Here is a 23,176-nt window from a genome sequence, read left to right on the forward strand (position 1 = left end):
TGCCACCACTAAATCACTCAGGCAGTGAAAACAGGTCAATTAGAGAAAGACAACTGTTTGCCCACGCCATCAATCCACCCAGCAATCTCAGCACAACTAAGACAGCACTAGAAATAGCTGCAGCTTTTGCACAGGATCTGCAGGGTGTTAGCAGTCCCATATGGAAGTATTAGCAACTACCCAATGCACAGCTGTCTCCAGCAAATATCACTGAACTCTGTTTGGTTTTTTTTTTTTTCCCTAATGGTCTTAGTGCAATTATGAAGGGGAAGAAGCAGCCCAAAAAGCTGACCAACATCAGTTTCTGTTGCTGGCAAACTCTTATTTTACAATTTCTACTCTTCTCTCAAAGGAAGTTAAGAACTCGAGCAAGTATCTTGGGGTATTGAAAGCTGAGCTAATATCCCTGCTTTTCATTAAAGTTGTCTGATATTCTCCATTAAAATATCTATTTCAACTGATATTGCTTTCAGACAATTTTTCTTGGAAAAAAAACAATAAAATGAAAGTGGGGTTTGCCATTGCTGTGCTTTTTTCATCATATGTTCGCTTAGTTCATTAAACTGTTATGCTTTTTATTTATTACTTCAAAAAAATTATTCAGCTGACAGCCCATACTTGGATAGCTGTCTAACTTGCTTTTAGGTAGGGCCTTTTAAATAGGTCAGGCAACAGAGCTGCATTAAACTGCATTTTGCACACACTTGGGAGAGATTTTCAGCTCAAATTTAGACTTTGCAAAGAGTCCACCTGTGCTCACTGAACAGTGAGCTGCAAAAGGCAGCACAGTACTTTCTGTGCACCTGCGGGGCACAGCAAGCTCAGGAGGCCTTGTGTGCCTGACTGAATTGGGGGGGTGGTATTTTCAACACAGACACAAGATTGCTTTCTCACCTTGCAATAAGTGCAGCAAGCAATTAGCTTTGTCTAGTAGCACTGCAAACTCCCAGCTAATCTGAAGAGATGTGGCTGCATCTCATGATTGCAGCAAGTGACTGTATGCAGTTAGCTGGATTTTGTTAACTGCCTTCCACTGAGTCCCATGCAACGTTGGGAGCAAATTAAACACAATTTTTTGTTCTTTGCAAGACTTTATATGATTTACATTTTACTTTCTGAGTGACTGTCTTGTGACTACAGAGCAATAAGCTCTTACAGAATGAAGACAGTATTTTGACAAATGGATAGCTTGACCTTGCTTTCCTCACTTTGCTTTAATAAGCATACCACCACCAACTACTCATTCACATATTGGAAGAAGATAAAGAGGAATCAACAGCATAAGAAAGCCCACACAAAAGTAACTAATTTAGACTGCAGGAATAGTGCACAGCATAAAGGCACAGGGCCACACATTAAACAATAACAAGAAAACAAATTATTCAACAGCTACTCGTTAAGTAAGTACCATCCACCCCGTGCAGTACACGACTCTGTGGAAAAACTACATTGCAATCACGAAATAAAAGACTGTCTCATAATGCATAAGCAAATTCAGGCTGTTAGAGCAAGACTTTTTGTGCATTCCCTAACACTGACTGTTTGACTTTGCAACTATAATAACACACTTCTAATGTTGTTCAAGGCGTAAGGCATTTAAATTTCAAAAGCATTTGTACACAAATTAGGCACGGCCCTCAGATTGCTGGCGGGATGCCAGCGAAGCCCCTGCTGCCGCGCAAGCTGGTTGCTTGCTCTACTCAAACGCTATTTTCGGGGAAAGAAGAGCGGAGCCGCTCCACGAGCGGGCAGCGTTTCGCAGGGCAATGGTGCTCTCTGCTGGGTAAGCACCGGCATGACAAACGCTCTGTCATCCACACTATAACCCTCGGCTCCTGGGCTACGTGCCGGTGAACAGCTCCTAGCCAGAGTGGTTGACTAACAACTATGGAGTCTATACCTGGAAGACATTCCTGACTGGCAGACTTTGCAAAACACACGTTCATGTTGTACTTCACATGTATGAATCAAGTTAAAATTCATCCTTTCTGGCCGCTCTCTCATGGTAATTCTTCAGTAGTAGCTGTGAGGTTCCTTCTAGCAACAGTTAACTATGTTGATGTGAAATAGATGGGGTTTTTTAAGTGTCCTTTTACCATGAAAAAAAAATAATCTGATGTCTGTGTAATTTAGAGAGACTTTTAGGCTAAAATGATATTTTGGAAAACAATTAATGACTTCCTGCAAGTCTGAACCAAAACAACGTTGTGTGGGAAGAAACAATTTAAAACCAACTTACCTTCTATCATCAGAGCTATGTATTTTCATGTGGAGTGTTTAAGTGAAACCAGAGATGGGCACGGCACGGGAAATCAGTGTCAAAGAGTTTGAATTGCCCCCCTGTACTCAGTGCATCACACCTCAAATGACTTCCTCTCCACATACAACTCTCTGAACCCTAGGACACCTTACCAGATTTTAATGCCTTGTTGAGTTGGTATCTGTGACTGTTGCATTTTGAATAAACCACTGCAAGCAAGTTCACACTGGAGATTGCTCTGCTCTAAAAATTAGCATAAAAAGGTGAAGTTTCAGTTCCTGGTCCCTTAGTACCAGTGCCCTGTCACAGTACTCAAGTGGCATGTGAACACAGTGGTAAGATGTTGCTATCTGAACTCTGGCAGGTTGTACTTAAAGAAAAAAAATAGTTATGCAAATACAGAACAGCAAACTAGGAAACTGAGTTTAAAACACACTGATAAGGAAGCCTGCTACTTCCTGAGAGAGACGAATGAGATCACAAAAATCCATCGCTCTCTTTTTCAGAGGGAATCACTGTAATTTGCAGAGGATGACAGTCTGGCAAGAATTCACAACTATCTGGACCTTTACATACATAATACTCAATCAGAAACAAAATCCTCAATTGGAAAGAGCTTGAGAGGAGTTTTGGGACAGATGTTGTTTTCAAGCATCTTTCTCTGAAATCTCAGTCTGGTCACTATCAGGGAGAAAGTGCAAAACTAGAAAGATCAAGTATCTGACTTGCCAATAGCAGAGATTAAGAAAACAGCTAAAAATCCACACAGAATTAAGAGGGAGCAGAACCTGACATTCTCTCAAGTTAAGAACATGGCTGAGACAATCAGTGCAATCTGTGCTAATAGTGCACAGAGAAACTGTGTGGGGCAATACTCCAGGGATAATTTAAGAAAATAAGGAGGGTGAGAGAAGGCGATTTAAACACCTTGAGAACATCTATGAAAGTGATAGGAGAATTACTTGACAACCTTTTCAAATCCCACCAAAAGATCCAAATGATTTATAAACTAACCAGCAACTTGTACAAAAGGAATAAAACACAGAGGGAGAAACTTTTTTTTAAAAAATGCAAGTGCAAAAAGCAGAAGAAAGTGACACTGACCTCAAGTCTCTTTTCAAGTGACTCTATCCTGTCTTTTTTGCTGGCCAAGTTAGCCCTTGTGTAGCGGCTCTGTCCAGGCAGGTATAACACTTGGCTGTAACATTCTTCCCACACCTGGTTATAAGCTTCACTTGAGAGTTCTCCATGCCCCATTCCTTGCTTTACCACTTCCATCTCTTGTGCCAGTAGATCCTGTGCCTGTTGGAAATGATGAGAAAACAATACACAGAATATAAGAAAATTCCTTGTTTCCAATCCTTCAGTATACAATTCACAGGAGCAGTTTCTCTTTTCGTACTAAGAGCTCACCATCAGGTTAAGATAACTATGAAATCTAACACAGACACTGTGGATTATAAATGAAATCCAGACTAGAAGACTACTCACAGTACAACTATCCCTCATTTCATAAAATGTGGCTAAACCTGACATCACTCTGCTGTAGCTAATGAAAGCTGTGGCACAGCTAGATACTTCATTTTGCTGGAGATAAAAGCGAGGACCTTGAGGGGAGGGAGAACTAGACAGACAGAAGCAGCTTTTCTATGAAACAAAAATTAATTTTCATTTCCTTTTGTCTGCCTTTCTCCACACAACCTGGAAAGTCCACTCTCATATTAATGGGGGAACTGTTTAAGCTCCATCACAGGAAATATTACTCTGACTTTAACATGCATTCTGTTGCTAGAAAACTACTGGCAAGATATGAGCATTCTGCTGTTTCCAGTTTAGTTTACTTACAGTAACTGAAAAGATTCACGCTGTTCTCACAATATTTCTAACAAAGAGCCTGGCCTACAAAACTACACAGGCAGCCAAGGTCCTTACAATTTTAAAGTAAATAAATCAAATTATCTTTGCCAGTCGAAACTTCACTGGTTTTAAGCGTGCATCTTCCCTTTCAATGGGATTTCTATGTGCACCGCTATTTTCCCTATCAACAGATATTGCCCTACAAGCAGATATATATTTTAGAACAGAATATTGCCCAGGAAGCAATTTGGGTACCACCAGATTTGATGATTGCAGGGACAGTGGGGAAAGGAAAATTAATTACTTGTCTTAATGGTCAAGACAGATAAGATAGAAGTATTCTAACCACATCTAATGAAGCTAAATATTGTAAAGGCTCACTTTCAATTACCCTCTATTTTTACACTGTGAAGAACTACTTAAGGCTATTTAGTTGTGGCACCAAAACCGTTCCACAGCTTTAACAGCTCTGCACACTGCACTTAGAACCACTGCTAATCCTTCCCAAAAGAGCACTCCACATCAGGAAAACAGTATTTTATGAAGGGATTTTAGCCAGAAGATACTTTAAAAACAAATGAAGAAATAAAGCAAAATAAGCAAGTCTCACACAAGAGGGCAGAGACAGAAAAGCTTCCTGGTTTTAATCTGATTTTGGACAAACAGGGCATACTATGCTGATTGTCAGAGAGCAAGCAGGGGCAAGGATGCAAAAAAACTTCTGCCTGTAAGTTAGGAGACAAAATTTCCAGAGACTCTGAAGAAAGCTTCCAGACAAAAACTACTGGGCTGTGTAACAGGCTTTAAGGGAAGTGATAGAAAACTGAATTCTAGTTGCACTTCAAAATAACCAGAGAAAGCACTCAGAGAGTGATCCTAAGGGAACAATCTGACACCGGCAGGGCAGCAAAATTCATGATCTAACTGTATTTTCCATCTTTAACTTCTGTTCAGAAATCTTCAAGTATAATTTTTTGTTTAACAGTGAATTGGAAGTACACACTGTTCACTGTTTCTCATTTTAGGCCCTTGATTCGTTGGTCAGATATGGTCAAGGAGATGAATTTAAAATCTGCTTGTGTATCTTTAGAGTCACTCTGAAGTAATATAGGATTTAGGTGTGGAGATACCACAGCTATTGTCAGAGCATAAGTCTCAGATGGCAGGAATCTTCATAAAATAGATGACTTGGTGGCACGTGATTTTGTCCTTTTCACTCATTTTTATTCCTGTAAGCATTTGGTCAAAGGTTACTGGCACAACTTCATAGGTGAAAGTCTTTGAAAGAACTAACCACAGCACTGTGTTTCCGAACTGTCTGTCTGTCACTTGGCAGCAAAAGGCAACATCTGTAGCTGCTTAAATAAATGAACAACCCGAACCAGAACCCTTGGTACGGGACTGCTATTTAACTTGGGATTACAATGCAAAACAGGACAGAGTGCCCAGACAGCCTACTCATTTCATCCATCAACAACCTCTTCTGCCTATTCAGCACTTTTTAACCAGGGATGCTTTAAGATCAGTTGCCATAGCCCAGCAGGCTCTGCACTAGCACAGCCCGGTTGGATCAAGCTTGACAAGCATAATTAAAGAACTTGATTCACTGCTTCAAGTCATAAGCTGGCTACCACTGTCATATTTAGTCTGCACTGCTATGGAAAAAGATGCTTAGTAATTCTGGATTAAGATAATACACAGGCAGCAGAAGGTGGGTATCACATCTAGTTAAATCCCAATGATTTAACGTCAATTTCAGAAACAGCAAGATAGAACTTGGTAAGCTGAAGTATTGTAGCTCTTACCCTTACTTGAAATGATAAGCAATCACAACAAAACTGTATCTAAGAGACAATATCTTTGGACAAATACAGTCTCCTCATCATTCTGCTGAGTGCCTAGATTAACATTAGCTGAAATGCCCTTCATACAACCCCTCTTGTAGATCTGCCAACTAAATTCTGTGCAGAATCCACCTTTTTTTTTTTTTTTTTTTGAGATTACAGGACTGTGACACTGACAATTAAGCCATGCAATTCTCACCTTCTTTAGATCCTCTTTGGAGAACTTCTCATAAGGATTTTGTTCCAAGTAAGCCATATGTTCTGCATTGTTGCTTCCAAATCCTGGGCCTTTCCCCTTCTTACCACTAGGCTGTTCTCCAAACGGATGGTGTAAAAGATCATAATGAAGCATAGTAATCATCTCTTTCTTTATTAGCTCTTCGCTTTTCTGCAAGTCTGTCAGAGGTGGCTCCACATTTAAAGGTCTCAGTATAGTTTCATTAACCTGCCCAAGAAAAAAAACACCACATATACCAAAGATCATATTAAATTCATATACATCCACCCGACTAAAAATTTTATCTATCAGTTAAACCGTGTAGAACTGGTATTGAAATCCCCTGTAGTATGACACACATTCAGCAACCCGAACACCCAATTATGCTCTCATTTGTGCACATGAAATCTCATTACAATTTTGCTGGAAAATTTTTTCTGTAACACTGAAAACAGCACACTCAAATAAACATTTTATTCTTTCATGATCTATTTAGACTGTATTTTCTTCCTCTTAACAGTGAAAGTCTTTATTTTTTTCTTTAAAAGTTAATTTTGTTTCCACTTACTTCTGAGGGCCGTGGTAGATTCTTCTGAACAGCTTTGTGCATCCTCTTCAGTTCCTTTGCACGCTCGGCATCACGGAGAGCCTAGACAAACAAGACAACTGTTTTTCCAGCTAATGTAGTAAAATCAGATGCTTCCTAGAAATGTACATTATAAAAACTAATTGATTACTGAAGCAAAGATTCCTTAAAGGCTTTATGTTATGAAGCCAGAGACAAACAATGTGATGACATAATAATTTACTGCCTCTAAAGAAAAGAGGAAGAGCACAGCAGACCGGGAGAAATCCTAAAAAGTCATTTCCAGTCATCAAATTCTCCTTTAGCCTCAACTCCTGAAGACTGTTCCTTTACAAATGTCTCCACATAAGGTTTGACAACTGCTCTAATTCTCCAGACACACAATCCACCAGAAAGACTTATATTTGCAGCCAGGAATCTGTCTACCTCAATGGCATAAAGTAACTACTTCCTTAAATAATACCTGTGAAAGTGTAAAAACACAAGATTTCTCTTCATGTTCCACATAAAAAGGAAAAAAAACTTCAGAGGTGACAACCAAGAGATCAGCCATGTCACACCTTCATTTGAAAGGCAGGATGCTACTCATTACAACTCAATTATTTTCTCTGTTCTGTACACATAGACCATCTGTATTTATTCAGAATTTTTAATAGGGTGTGTATGCAGAAGATACACATATATATGTATATAATGTGTTCCTCTCCAAAGGAAAGAATAACTTGCTAGGAATCAAATTCTGGGAAATTCTTATCATATTAGGAGGTATCAGAGCATAAGACTTTTTAAAATATTTTGTTCATTTGTCAAAGTGCAGTCATTGGCAAGATTCCCTCTGAACTCAAAGAAACTCATTTATTTGAAAGTATGTAACAAAGTCAGATTGGTATCCCAAAATTTAGGATAAGCAATAAATAGAAAAGAGACTGCTCCTATAAACAGAAAAATTTAAAGTGCATTCTAATACTGGCCAGTACAGCTCCTTAAGCACTTTATCCAGCCTTCCTGGATTCTGAAAAAGAATTAAAAAAAACAGGCACCTAATTCACAATTTGACCTCCTCGCTAATCCTGTGGTACAAGTCACACTAAAGAGACCAAATCACTGTATTTCCATCTGCGTGGTATCAGGCTGCCTGAATTTGTACACATCTTGCATTTCACAAACAGCAATTTTTAATGCTGAAAGAAAAACCTCAAACTAAAAAAAAAAAAGCACAATTCTCACATGCTTAAAATCAAGCACGTTGTCTCTACAGAAAAATGCCTTTATCTTTTGGGGGGCCAAATAAAGGAGGAGGGACATGCACGCTTTTAAGAGACTTACTTCATTGTAGAAAATGGTATGTGATACACATCAACAACTAATTAAGAGAAGTATTCAGATAGAAACCTGGTTTAGCCACTATGTGTGCACACTCTGATGGCAGCAGGGAAAACAGGCACATTTTACTTTGTCATCCTGTAGAAGCTGTATCACTACTATAAACAGGTGTGAAACTACGAGAAACATACAAGGAATAGAATTTACTTTAAACAAAAGGTATTATATGCATCACATACACCTACCTGCTTGCGGGCATCTATATCAGCAGCATCTTCTACAAAAGCTTCATCTACTTCATGTTCCTCAAGCTCTTTCTCTGCATTTTCAGGCAGAACAATCTCAAAGTCGTTCTTTGGAGCAGGAAGAGCCATGAGCCCAAGGCGCAGGTGTTCACGAGACTCTCTCTCCTGTTAAAGAGTAAAATTTAACGATTCTCAGCTCATGCACTAAGGTGCAATACAGTCAAATTCCATTCATCTACAGTAAAATAGATGAACAATTCACAACTAATATGCACAATCTGTCTGTCTTAGTCTGCTACAAAGCCGACAGAAACAACATCTTAGAAGTCTAATAAAAAAAACCCATGTAACTAATACTGGCTGGCACGTAGGCCATCACCTCAGAGTTTATGCACTCTAATAGTGCATCACAGAAACTCTATGATACTAATAAACAGACAACTTTCTTAAAGGTGGCAAATGAAATCTTCAAATAAGCTAAAGTACACAAATAAGCTGAAAACCAGAATGGCACTGTAATCTCCCAGTGGTTTCAGTACCACAGCACAGACTCTGTCTTTCAAGAAATTGAATGCAAATATGTCCCCCCAATGATGGACATATCTGTAAGAATACGTAGTCATATCCTCCCCACTGTAGGCACATCTGTAAGCCTAACTGGAATTTTCCTCCATGCAGCTGCTCACAAATCTGGGGATTGTGGCACAATAAGAAAATGAGACAAACAGCACCAGATCTGGAAACCAGGCGAAACTGAAGCCAGAGTTTTCCTTCTATCAGCAAAAAGCCTTTTTACTATAAAACAGCTGAGACAGAACCAAAGCAAGTAAGTAAGACACTGAACAAACCTCATCCTTCAAGCTAAAAAGAAACTTCCCAAAAACTTGGAAGTGGATATTCTTAGTTAGTCCAAACCGAAAAACCTTAATAGCTCTGGTGGGAGATATCCAAAGCCAGAATTAAGCCTGCAGAATCAGACACATAAAGGAGTTTATTAGGTAGATGCCCTTTTATACCATGTCTAATTGGCAGGGTACATTTGGCTGTATCTCCAGGAATGGAAACATCTGTTGCCAAAGGCAATGAAAGAATCTGGATGGGACTCAAGATTACCGAACATCTCAAACCACGTGCTCCTAATGGCAAAAATTAAACTTCTTTAGTATAATTTTGTCAACATAACACAGAGATGAAAAAGTCCTGCAGGTAAATTGGGAAGGCAAGACGATGAGGGATCTGAGAGCTGCACAGGATTGCAAGAAAAATTAATCTTTCCTTATGTTTCCTGCCCAACTTCAAAGATACATGTAGGACTGAAATTTCACTATGTCTTCTTTGACAATTAGCTTCAGAAGGCTTTTACTGAACATGCTGAAAACCACTTTAAATGGCAAGATTTCTCTTCTTTCAAATAAAGATTTGGAGTACAGACCTGTACACAAGTGACAGAAATAACACTTGTTTTTATTATACTATAAAATTCTCTTCAGGAGAATTAAAACCCCTGAAAATTAATAAAGCACCAATTTCTGCTTCTTAAGTACTTCTCACCATTTGTTTTGCATAAGATGGGTCACTGTAATCTACCATTCCCTCTTCCGGGTTGATGTTCAATTTATCACGCAGTGGAGTTCTACCAGGAGTTGTACCAACCACAGGTTTAGGAGTTAGTCCTCCACGAGGAGTTAAGCCTTCTGGTCCATGAGAAGGTGTTCTAGAGGAAGTGAGGATATAGTCATTTTTTTTTTTTCCTAAAGAGCTGTATTTACAAAAGTTTGAATGCTGCAAAAAGTTATACAAATACAGTTATCAAATTCAATATACTGAAATTATAATATGTAATTAAAAGAATCCAATAAATAGTTTAAAACTCTCAAGGTGTAACCAAGCTCCTGTCAAGCTGAAATCTAGGCAAACCATTATGCAAGAGAAGTTTCAGGAACATCAACACCAAGTCTCGCTGCTGCTTTTGAGAGATTATAAAGTTAGTAGGCACTATGCTGGGACACAGTAATCAGGATTTAATTGTAAGCTCTGTGGCAAGTCATTCACTCTAATTCATCTGCCTTAACAGCTGTCCTACCTTACAACTGAATTAATCACTCTGAAGTGCCTCGTTGCTTTCACTGATTATTGAAGGAGTAACTGCATTACATAATTACTTTTAAGCACCTATGGTTAGGCAAGATGGATTAAATCTTAGATTTTGCAGGCCTTGGTTGCCTCTCCTCTAGACTGGGAAGAAAAATTTTTCTCTATCCCAATAACCTACTGAGTGAAAGGTGTGCAGATGTTGTCTTGCATATGGCCACAAGTTTTCTGATGCTGACCTACAATGAGATTTCACATAGTGACGATGACAATAACAATAAAAAACTGATATCAGATTGTTAAATGTCTCAAAAGTTCAGGAAGGGGAAAAACTTTTGAGAAAAAAGCCTACGTTATGGTATTCATCTACACTGAATGCAAATATTTTCAGACACTAATGACAAGTATGCATGCTGTAGAGAATAACCCTGTCAGAGACACATTGGACAAGAGGATTTCAAACATCATTTCTACTACTAGTTAACTGTGACTCTGCTGTGTCAGGAAGATGTTATAGCAGCGGACAAACACAATTGTGCATGTGGCCTGACACAGGTCCTCTTTTAAGGGATACAGCAGTGCCTTATTTACTGGGTATGTCTGTGAGAGAGAAGTGATACTTCCTCCTTGCTTGAGGCTGTTGACAGACAGATTTTTCTGAACTCTTATTTAGGATAACAAATACAAGCAAAAACACTGGCAGGATAAACAGCAAAACTAATTTTTATGTTTTCAAATGGATGCTTCATAGGATGTAATTACTTGTTGATAAAATGTTTTATGTTGACTTTGCAGAAGAAACAATTTCCAAGTAAATAGGTTGGCTTTTTCTAGCTAAGTGGTATGCAGTGTTTAAAACCCTACTACAGTTTTCAACTTAATTTTTAAGAAAATTCTCATAACTAGAATGTGAAAAAACAAAACAAAAAACCTAACACAAGGCCATTACTTCCATTAAAACCTTGCATCAAAATATTATAAATATCAGAGCATCACAGGAAAAAAAGGTGTACTTAAGTATTTGCTCTTTTGGCCTAAATAATAAGATCATGGTTCTACTTTACCACTCTGTCTCGTTAAAAAGGTGTGGCTTCCTTTTATTTATTTTTAACCAATTTTCTCTCTGCTCAAGGCCTTCAATTTTCACACTGATGGAGCATTATTGTAAGCAAGTTAATCTGATATATAGGTACTACATGTTCAAATCTGACAACACAATTAGAATGTCTTGACATTCTTAAATATAAAAGAACCCAAATAAACAATCAGATCACTCCAGGCCAAACTCTACATTCATTCTGCACCATACTGACATGAACAGATCTCAAGAAAAGGATTAGTTTATGTAGATCCAATTAAAAAAGCATGGCTTTTGCATACCGCTTTTAAATAAGAAAATAATGCTGCTTTTGAAAAGTTGCCATAAAGGTCGTTTTTATTTCATTCTCCACTTTCCCTACTAGCATGATACAAGTAAATTAGAACGTTAGGTTGAAAAAAAATCGACAGAAAAAATGTACCACATGTAATATTTTTTAGGTGTATGGTATTTGGCGTTTGTAGGATATATATTTATTCAGGACCCACTGTAAGAGTTAAACCAGCAATTCCATACTATTTAGACTGGCAATATAAGAAATATTTTATTTTACATATATATGGCTTATAAAATATTTACTCCAGCGTTTCAAAAATTCAATGTGGGTTTGGGACCTCCCACACCTTTGACTCAGAGGTAATACTTCGGAAAGGCTGTGATCCATATACAGAATGAGACTTCATCTTACTATTTATATTCCTGTATTGCCTCAGTATAGTTTATATTGCTCCAGACCACAGAAGACCTCATTTTGGACCAAAACTCCAGCGAGCTATATACTGTACAAATATACATGAAGATGATGTGGCTGAGCTTGTGAAGATTAAAAAGTTGTACAACAAGGACTTGAAACAAAACAAGTTAGAATTTTTTTTTAAGCACTGATCACAACCTACCATTTCACACACTGAAATTCACTCTCTCCACCCCCTAGATACACACAAAACTAAGCATCCATTTAGAAAAAGGCTCTGCTTTACCTGAAGGGTGTAGAAAGCACAGTATTCGGTGTCTGAACAACCTGTTTCTGCGGTGTTACTCCTGAAAAGTCACTTTCATGCAAGGGAGTGTTAAGACCTCCTTTCAGAGGGGTATCCACATTTGTGAGAGCCATCAAGTTCTGGGCTTCCTGTATAACAAACATATGCAGTACATCACTAAGACTTTCACAGTCACATACTAATATATGTGTTCAACAGATTCAGTAGCAGTAAGAGCAGCTGAAGAGTTATTTGAATATCAATCAGTTTGTGGAAAATGTTTAACACTTCTTAGTATCCAATGCACTGCTATTCACAAACCCTATTGATTCCACTAAAAGATATTTCAATCTTCATTTCCAGTAAAATATATTATGAATCAGAGCTGCAAAAATGAATGGGTTACTTCATGTTTTAACTTCTCTCAGTTTACCAGACTCTGTAAATCTGCAAGATTTATTACTGACTGCATACTCAAGTCATCCTAAGGATCCTAATTTTCAGAGGGAACAGCACACTGAAATCCAACATCAATTAACTTTATCCAAACTGTGCTTCAAACAGAATGTTCCAAAAGAGATGGTCACTACTCAGACTTTTGGTCCATGACTCAACTGAGGTTTTTATGAATGCTCCCTATTTTGTGTTTTATTTTTCTTTTTCACAGAGAAGAACTAAGTCACTCTGAGAACAAGCTGACACAAGCTGTTGCATATGGAAATTATTTTCACAGAAGACTACCAATCCGTCTACAGAATTGTGTATGTGTGTAATACTGTGTGTCAGACTACTCCGTACGAAGCTGAATGTGACCATTCCAACATTGGATCATGACTTAGGACACAACACAGTGAGGAGCTTTCTCTTTTCCCCTATCATGAAAGAAAAACTGTTGAAATACAGCTCATTGTCAATGGCGGGGGTGGGGGTTTGGAGTGGAATATCTGGGGTGGAGTTTTGTTTGGTTTTGAACTGATTTAACTAGCTGTTTCCTCACACTCAACAAAATATTACCCAGTGCTACCAATTTTTGAGAAAACCGAGACACTCACACAATCAGCACAACACAAATATAATTCAGAGGCTGCAAAGACAGGCTTTTGTTTTGTTAAGACATAACATCTTAAGTGGTTTTAAACCACTTTTCAGCTTTTTCTGGTGGTCTTCAAAACCTGCCTGGACGTGTTCCTGTGTGACCTGATCTAGGTGGACCTGCCTCTGCAGAGGGTTTGGACTAGATGATGTGTACAGGTCCCTCCAAACCCCTACGATTATCTGATTCCATTATTCTATGAAACCAATAAAACACGAGGAAAATAATTATTGCATTGTTGCAATTAATTAGTTCCTGTTAACAGGAATAAAAGCTGAACAGCAAGACTAAGTAGGAAACAACATAAAAGAGATCATTTTAAGGACATGAATGTGATACATATCTTCTGAGAGGTACCCAGGACAAGAGGAAATTTTATGAGACATCAGGAAAATGATTAATACTAAAGTCACACACAAAGTATAATTAATAAAAAAAACTTAACAAGAAGTATCACAGTGTTTTGAAGCATGATGACAACTGAGGAGATAGAAGTGGATCTGCTTCTACGCATTTCAAGTGTGTCCTGGAGACAGTGTGCCGGTTCAAACTCCAGTACCACACACATACTAAGGAATGCTTCCACGGTACTTACACACTCTATTCAGTTGATTACTGCACCAAAACTAAAAGCTTGTTGTGTACATTTATACTTTACCTGCAGAATCCTGTCCTGTGCTGCCGGAGTTTTGGGAGTCCTTAGTGCTATGCTGTTGTTGGTCACATTATATTCAGATAGAAGAGTGCTGGAAGCTGAGTTTGTAATTCCAGATTCTTCAGCAGTCTGTCGTGCAATCTCACTCGCCTGGCCTACTTTTACAACTTCTTCAAGTTCTATATCAGATATCTTCAAAAGAAAAACAATACCAAACAATGCATTATCATGTGCAAAACCAAAATTTTTATTTGTGTGTCCAAAAGTACTTGACATTTGTTTTGACAGTACTGCATATTAATCTCCTTGTACCATTATTCCCCTCTCAAGTGTGCATTTCTTTAGTGTAACTTAGCATGCCTAAACAGCTGAAGAAAAACCAATCAGTTTCTAAAGTATCACAGTCACAAAATAGACTCCATTTATACCTTGCAGAAGGCTCAAACATATAACAATACAATATAAAATTCCCATGACCTTTCCAACTCTACTTTCAAAATTACTCCAAGATAAATCTCTCACCTAGGCTTATTAGATTGGGTCAGCTTGTATCTTCCAGTAAAGTGAAAATCCCAAGGCATAGTAAGACAAAACAGTGCCACAAGATCCACTTGATAAAACAGAAATCACTGATTGGCACTGGGCCTTATTGATCAATTGATTTCTTGATGAATGCAAAGCTTACCTGAGGAGCTGGAAGCACTAGTTTACTTCTTTTTTTGGTAAATTCTGACACTCCACTAGTCTGTAGAATAGCTGAAGGCAAGTCTGACTCTTTTTTCCGTTTCATATGTTGTTTGTCTTTTTTGCGCTCTCTCCCCTCCCTTTCACTACGGATAAGAAAATCACTTTAGAACACACGGAACAGCTACAAAGTAAAACAAACAAATAAAAAAAAGCCCGCACTCTAATCAAAAGTTTGATATGTTAAAGTAAAACATGTTGCAGGAAGAGTGAATCACCTTGTGGTGCAGAAGTTCAGTGATTCGATACAGTCTGCAGATCTTCCAGCAGAAACTATTAGGCAGTGTAATGCTTCTAAACTATGGAATTCCTTAACTACGCCTTAGTTTATATTATCTTTTCTATAATATTAATAACATGTCTTGAATTGGTTTATGCTTAGTAAGAAATGACCACTGTATTCAAGTTATGGCTATTAAGCACTGGAAAGGGCTGCCCAGGAAAGGTGGTGGAGTCACCATCCCTGGAGATATTTAAAAGACACACAGAAGAAGTGTTGGGTAATTGGGTTTAGTTGTGGGCTTGCAAGTGTGAAGTGAGGGGTTGGACTCGATTTTAAAGGTCTCTTCTAAATGAAATGACTCTATGATTCTATAAATCACACAAAAAGTTTTTGCTTCATCTACAATCAACAGCATCACTAGAAAAAGAAAAGAAGGAGGATGTGAATATCTCTTATTCTCAACAGATTGCTAAGGGAAGAAGAATATCTTCTGTGGGATATGGGAACAATTTTTTTTCCTGCATTCAATAAATATAGTATTTTCTTCAAAAGAGCAACAGAGTCAGCCTGTGAAATCGTAAGCTTCACTTTAAAGCTCCTCCCAGATCCTCTGAACTAAGTGTCATACAGAAAAAAGAACAATGAGATCACAAGCTAACAAATCAAATCATATGTAGCACTGTCTCAACTCTCAGTAAAAAGCAGTTGGCAAAAGTAGCGGGAAATGCAATGGCACAATGAAATATGTACCATACTGGTCATGATGAAGACAAGTATTTCACTTCTCAACTGCATGTTATCGATTATTTTGGGAGAGGGGGTGAAATTAAGCTTTTAAGGAGATTCTACTTTAGAACAATTCAATCAAAGTAATACCACTGCATGTAAAATGTACTTCTGTAAGCAATATGAATACGCTCATGACTTGGAGAAAGGACTGAAAATACACAAGCAAATCTACTGTTAAAAGAAAATGAATCTCAAAAAAAAAAAAAAGATTTAAAGAGCAAAAATGTACAAGAGGAAGTTTATTCTCACAGAAAAAAGATAGAAAAAATGGAAAGATAAAAAAATGCAGGAGACTGAAAAGGCAAACAACCTACACTAGTATCTGTTCCAAACAAAATACAACTCCTTCCCATCTTATAGTTCAGATATTTCCAGAACTTAACACTTTTATATATATACATGGGTTTCTTCACAAACGCTTCATTTCTTCCTTCGGATAATACACACTTACGATCTTAGTTCTCCATCCAGGTCTTGCTGACGTAGCTTCCTGAAATCTGCATCCAAGGACTGGTAGTTTTCCTCTGAGGTATCATAAAAACCAGGGGCAGGCTTTTTTTCAAATGGAATTTCTGCATTATAATCCACACCTCTCTTCTTCTTTCTTTTCTTCTGGATCTCAATTCCAGCAGCCCGAAGTTCTCGTCTTTTCTGGAGAGCAGCAAGTCGTCTGAAGAAACAGAAACACGATAGGATTTAAAGTGCATAGGTGGCTCTTGCATCCTAAGACCTGGCACTATTTTAACCATCTGCTGCTGAGATAGGGTTACATATATTTAAATAATAAGAATAAAGCTTTTGTCACAAATGAGCACCAAGAAGTTGGATGACTTAAGGCTGTGCCTGACTTGATGCACTGTAAATGCTCAAGAATCAACAAAAGCAGCCCCAGTACACAAAAACAAGCATACGTTTACCTGGCTTCTTCCAGCTGCTTCTCTCTTGCTTTTCTTTTAGCCTTCTTTCCTTGTGTATTAGCCAGGCGAGCTCTAGCTTCAGACAGCATTTCAAGTTCATCTACAATAGTACAGATACATACAGATATGAATTTGCACTTAAAGATGGGAGTAAGGGAAAAAAATCAGAAAGCTGTCTTTAAAAGCTGAATGAATTAATGTTTTCACAGGCATTCTGCAGGACTGCTAGTTTTCTCCAAGTTGCTCCAATATATTTTCTAAATTGTCAGCCCGGTGAAATGAAGACTTTCAGGAAAAAAAAAAGTCTAATGTTGAAATAAATTCAATTAATACCTACAGTAAATCAAAATATCTACATTAAGAGGCAAACGGACCACACTACATGAAATGATAATTTCATTATAACGTAACCTGAGAGTACTATACTAGAGAACTTGTTAACTTCATCTACATCCATATCCAGGAGCGCTCCATTTGTGAACCTGTGATTGTTCAAAACCACTTTCGGTCCATTTGTAGAATTTCAGAAATGTTGATTTTTTTAGTTCATAAGATTACTACGTGCAAGGGAAAATTGATATAGTCCTCCTGTGCCCCAGCACAGATTCATCTGGGAGGTATGAGCTGATGGGAAATAATGAAGATACAGAAATAAGAATGCAAACAAGTACAGCAGTTGTCAAAGCAAAGAAGAGCCAGCCACTCCAAGAGATGATTAAAATAGATGAGAAAGCAGCAAATATATCAAGAAGAGGAAACAAAAAAGTCTGGAAAAGTATAAGTGATTGGCCAGAGACAAAGCCTGTAAGAAAAAAAAATACGAGGCGGCAGAGAAAAAAAGACAAAAGAAACCCAGGGTACAGAGGCTGTGTAAAATTAAAAAATCAAGATATCAGATTTGTGTCAAAAATGGTAAACAAACTCCCATCTTACCCTCATCCATATCAATAGGATCAGGCCGGGCTGGTTTGGTTTCTGGGTTTGGATCAATTTCTCCAGGTTTAAGTTTCCGAGGATCATCAGCAGTTTCTTCCTCATTGTCTCTTTGAGCAGCTTTGTCCCTGAGAGCACAATGTATGTATGTCACAACTGGCTCTTTAATCTTGCCCTGTACTCATAGAAACCATCCCTTAAGCGTCCCCAAGAACTGACCAAAAAAGTAACCTTGTACTATGCACCATACATTAAACTTGTCTACAGTTAGCCCAGAAAAGATTCACCAACATGGTTAGATAATCTATAATCAGACAAGAGAAAGAAGCCAATGTAGTATTACATTACAACACTAAAATATAAAATACAATATTAATGAATCTGATCATAGAGAACTCTCCTCAAGTAATCCTTAACAGCAAGGACAAGAGTTCAAGTAGCACAACGAAACAAAGAACTGAGTTTCCAATCACACTTTTAATCTCAACCCATCACACCAGAATGAAGAAAGCTCACAAGGCAAAGCAGTACTTCTCATGGCCCAAAGAAACCCTCTGTAGCATACAGAGATGGCAGCTGCACATTCAGCCATTTCTTGTGTCTTATGACTGTCTTTTCATCTGTCACACACCTATGCATGCTGATCAGCCAGTAAAAAAATACTCAAAAAAAATGACACTGAAGCCTGTAAAAAGCATCAATCTTGAAACTCCTCACACTGGAATGTCCAGAAGCAAGAAAATATACACCTATCTCTATTCAAGACCACTCTCAAAGTTCCAGAAGCTTCTTCATTCAAGTTAGACACACTGACTGAAAAGAAATGGTCCTTAAGGGTTTGCTTACAAAAGGACTCAGTCAGCCTGAAACCACCATACTTCAGCACCATGGCAAAAGGGAAAGACACATCCCTACAACAAACTCCACAGATTTTCCTGGTATACACCTAGCAAAACAGTAACTCACAGCAGAAATTCATAGTGTTCCAAACACTGGGCTGCAGTTCTCCCAATAATTGGAGCTATGGTTCTCCACTGGGTTGGCATTAGCTTGGCCAGATGCAACAGTTTCTCCTCCTCTTCCCGTGACCACTCTGTCTTTTTGATGCTGGGGTCGAGCCATTCATACCTGTTGAAAAATGAAAAAATTAAGGATGACAGATCCAAGCTATCCACTGATTTGTCTTGAACTAAATTAGAACAGTGTTATCCAAATCATCACATGAGATTTCAAAATCTTGTCATGGAAACTTCATACAAGTTCTTTTTTTCTGTAGAATTTTACTCCACAGTAGTTTCAATGACACACATACTTGAGCTTTCAAAGATAGTATTTATCCAACGTTTTTCATATACTGATTGTCTCTTCCTCCTTTCCTCATCTCTATTTTGGCAAAGCAAGGAGTCATAAAATTAATCCAAAGAGACAAAAGTATAAATTGCAAAAACCAAAGGTACCAGAAGTGGCAGACTTCTTTGGTCTAATCTTGAACCATGTCAGTACTGTTATCTTCATACAGAAACATTCTAATAGATCTGTGTAGTTCAATACTCAAGAAACTAAGCCTGGTTTGCAAATAGATTCATACTACATTTACTTCCATTAGCTTTAAGCTTCTGGTTTTTAATATGAAATGAAATTCCCAGTGCAATTTCTGAACACAGCCTCAAACCAAACGCTCATCATGAAAAACTAGAAAATTACCCATAAGAGAGATGAGTATCTTACAATTTTCCTTCTTTGGTAACATTTACTAATTAAAAACATGTAAATAGGGTAGAAAAATTGTTAAAATCATGTACAATTTTAAGTGATCCTTCATTTGCAAACACTGCAGACATGGTAAAAGAGAATATCTGTCTACTTTTGTTCCATTACTTTCAAGCAATGGGAATTCAAAATACTCACAATAGGAGAAATCAAACAATCTTAATTTATTGTTCCTTTGTGAACATAAATTTATCTGTGGCAATTTCTAATTTCCACTAATCATGAATCCCTTATTCCCAGACATGGCACTTTTCACTTACCATCTGGCTTTGCACTGCTTTGCTGATTTTCTGTGCAATAAAGAAGCAATACGAGACCACTGGTTTTTGCCATATTTCATCACAGCTGCTTTCAGAATTTCATCCTTAAATAAACAAATAAAAAATACTGTTACAGATCACAAGAACTTGCAAAACAAAAATTCTGAGCTCAAACAGCAAACAGCACAGCACAGCTGCTTCTTTTCCACATTTTACTCTCAAGATGAATGAGGATTTGTTTTTCAAAGGCCAATGAATCAACGAAGATTAAGTGACAAAGACAAGTGATGATTACTATGGCCAACTTCATGGACCTGACAGAACTCCCAAAATGGTTATTTTCAATGCTCTCTAATGCACACTTTTTCAAGGTTCTGTGTGTCTTCCTTGAAGGACAGTAACAAATAGGTAGGGAAGTGTTTGTCTGGTAACAACACAACATTTGGGAAAAAAACCCCACAATCCACAGGTAACTTTGAGAGGCTTGTTTGAAGTAAAACCATAAAATTGCTTCTTGGGGTTTTTTTTCATGTTTTAATGAGGATGGAATATTTATTTATCAATGGAATATGCTGTTAAAAAACAAACAAAGCATCACAAAAACAAAGAAACTTTATAGTAGATTTCTTTTAAGTAAATCATAGAATAAATCACTTTAATATTCAGAATGTAACATACAAAAGTGCTGATCCCAAAGCTTATAAAATTTTCCAGCCTAAATGATTCTGTGATTTTGCGAAAGAAAATGCAATGGCTTCAGCTTGGAAATCAGGCTGCTTATGCACATCAAAGTGTGCACTGAGATTTGATCAAAAGCTGGAAGTGTTATCAATTGTCTGTCAACCCATGCAGCAATCCCTCTCTCCCCTCCTCCTAGATAAATGGATTCGTTAAATCTGGGTTTCTCACATGTCAGAAAGTGGTATTTTAAGTGCATTGAAGCTGCTCTTTCAGCCTTGTCAACCACAGATGTTCCTCTTCCACATCCAGTAAGTACTTGTGTTTAGAATCTGTTTGGCTGTACAGTTCAGATGCTAGTCACCAAGGACAGATATTCTGTCTAGCACAGACACCTCTAAGAGGACACAGTAGCTTTAACTGTAAGCTGCTGCTGAACTCTGTTTTGAGCTGCTACAGAAACAATTAATGTCATTTTTATTTAAAAAATAGTTTTTTATTTTTATTTACTTGCTGTTATATGGCATGCAGTAGCCATACTGATGATACTAACAAGCTTTTTTTTGCAAGTAATTGGTCCTTTGCAAGTAATTTTCCTAATGACTTGGTATCAAGTAGTTCCACTTTCTGTAATTTTTATGTTACAGGTAAAGTCAAAATATTAATGAAAGAAATAGCACCAAGGAGAGCTATTTTACCTCTGGTACACAAAAAACAAGGGTTAAATATTGATCTATTTAACCCCCTTATGTTTCTCTTAACAATCAGCAAAACTAGCCAGTTATGGAAGACCACAGAATAGGTTAAGCACACAGTGGTTCTTCCTGTCCTCTGCCAAGCTCCAATTTAGTTGCCTCCTGGCATATAGCTGATACGTCACTGTTTTATGGAATTATGTACATGCCTAGTGTTCACAGTAAACAGTGGCAGAGTTGTGGATTTAACAACATGGGTGACTCCTTTTGCTTTAAGTGGGCCAGCTAATACAACTGGTAATTCTCAAGTTGTTATCCTCCTTTTCACAATCACTTGCACCTCTAAAAACATGTGATAGCAAAACAGGAGGGGGGAGGGGTTGAACATCACAGATTTCTGTGTACAAACTGATGAAGTGCCCATGGCCACCTTCATCATTCCTGCATTCGGAAGGATCTTCAAAGGCAAGACATTCCAGCTCCCTCATATCCCTAGAGAATAAGAACCCTGCCAATGCAATATAAGACAAGGACATCAACCTACCCAAGGGACACCTCTGCGGACAACAAGAGGTTGAAGTGCTCTCTAGAAATCATGCAGTCCAACCCCCTGCTAAGCAGGTTAACCCAGATCAGACTGCATAGATACGCATCCTGGTACATTTTGAAAGCCCCCAGAGAGGGAGACTTCGGGGGCTTCACACTTTCTCTGTGCCAGTGCCTGTGCCAGGGCTCCGTCCTTCCCAACGCGCAGCCTTCAGGTGACAAAACACCGATCTGACCTCTGCCCACTAGGGTAGGGGCCGAGGAGGATGGTCAAGACTGTTGAGGCATGAATCCCAGCAGAGTCACAGTGCCTACAGATACCCACCTGTCCCAGGATGATCATCTCTCCACACTGTTACAGGACACCCCACTATTTGCACACCAGAAGCGCACGCGCACCACGACCCCCCTCCATCTGCGCCTGTGCAGTAGCGCTGGATAACCCCCAGCCGCTGAGGCCCGAACCCTTGGGGGGGGGGAATCAAAGCGAGCAGAGTCCCTACCTCGGTGTTCCGCCACACCCCGCCTTTAATCATAATCCGCGGCATCTTGGCGGTGGCGTGGGGGAGGCTCGAAGCCCTGCCGAGAAAAAGCGGTGAGAGGAAAAAAACTCGACAGGCCGCTCGGTCCCACCGCGGCCGCCCCGGAACGCGCGCAGGCGCTGTGGGCCGCGTGTGCGTGCGCTCTGCGCAGGCGCGGCAGGGCGGTGCCAGTGCGGGGGTGGGGAGGGAGCGCGGAACGGCGGGAGGGGGTGTGGCGGCTGATCTGCGCAGGCGCGGGCCGCCAGCCCCTGCCCTGCCTCGCACCGCGCCCCCCCGTGGGCCGGAGGTGTGCACAGCGCAGAGGCCCCGGAACGCTCTTCCTTACAACCGAGCCGAGCAGCCTGAACACGTTCCTATGCGACCTGATCTAGGTGGACCTGCTTCTGCAGGGTGGTTTGGACTGGATGATCTCTAAAGGTCCCTTCCAACCCCTACCATTCTATGATTCTATGAACCATAAGTGCACCACTGCTTGATTCGCATCTGTTCATTTACTTCACCCCGTGTTTAAGTTTTACTCACATATTCCATAGATGCATGACAAAACAACACCTACTTGCTCAAATTGTCACTACTGTTTTGCCCAAATTCAAGATGCGTTCATAAAGCAGATTAAGTCTTTTTTTTTTTTGGTTGAAATAGAAATCTTCATAGTATGATTCAGGAAAGGCTTTGACTTTTGTTAAAACTCTTCAAGAGTAAAAAAATATTACATGTTTAGCTGGCAAGAAAAAAAACCCAAAAACCACAGCAATAGCTCAAGCCCTTATTTTAAAACAAGTTTGCTTTTATATATATAAAAGTGTAGTGCACTGCATAAGGACAAGGG

At 38.8% G+C, this 23,176-nt stretch overlaps 1 protein-coding gene across 1 annotated transcript in view; it reads right to left on the minus strand.

Moving 5' to 3' along the window:
• CDC5L (cell division cycle 5 like) overlaps positions 1 to 22,465 on the minus strand; it is a 35,547-nt gene extending 13,082 nt beyond the window's left edge. Inside the window, exons 1-14 of the mRNA XM_061990165.1 lie at positions 22,309 to 22,465; positions 19,887 to 19,990; positions 18,823 to 18,984; positions 17,857 to 17,984; positions 16,924 to 17,023; positions 16,458 to 16,676; positions 14,936 to 15,080; positions 14,254 to 14,442; positions 12,503 to 12,651; positions 9,884 to 10,046; positions 8,333 to 8,497; positions 6,747 to 6,827; positions 6,161 to 6,406; positions 3,365 to 3,562 (exon numbers count right to left, since the gene is read on the minus strand). Of these exons, the coding sequence (XP_061846149.1) occupies positions 3,365 to 3,562; positions 6,161 to 6,406; positions 6,747 to 6,827; positions 8,333 to 8,497; positions 9,884 to 10,046; positions 12,503 to 12,651; positions 14,254 to 14,442; positions 14,936 to 15,080; positions 16,458 to 16,676; positions 16,924 to 17,023; positions 17,857 to 17,984; positions 18,823 to 18,984; positions 19,887 to 19,990; positions 22,309 to 22,353 (2,094 nt within the window). The 5' untranslated portion in view covers positions 22,354 to 22,465. The remainder of the gene's footprint in view (positions 1 to 3,364; positions 3,563 to 6,160; positions 6,407 to 6,746; positions 6,828 to 8,332; positions 8,498 to 9,883; positions 10,047 to 12,502; positions 12,652 to 14,253; positions 14,443 to 14,935; positions 15,081 to 16,457; positions 16,677 to 16,923; positions 17,024 to 17,856; positions 17,985 to 18,822; positions 18,985 to 19,886; positions 19,991 to 22,308) is intronic.
• Positions 22,466 to 23,176: the final 711 nt, after the last annotated feature.

This window comes from Colius striatus, chromosome 2 (genome assembly GCF_028858725.1).
Source record: "Colius striatus isolate bColStr4 chromosome 2, bColStr4.1.hap1, whole genome shotgun sequence".
Classification (NCBI taxonomy): Eukaryota; Metazoa; Chordata; class Aves; order Coliiformes; family Coliidae; genus Colius; species Colius striatus.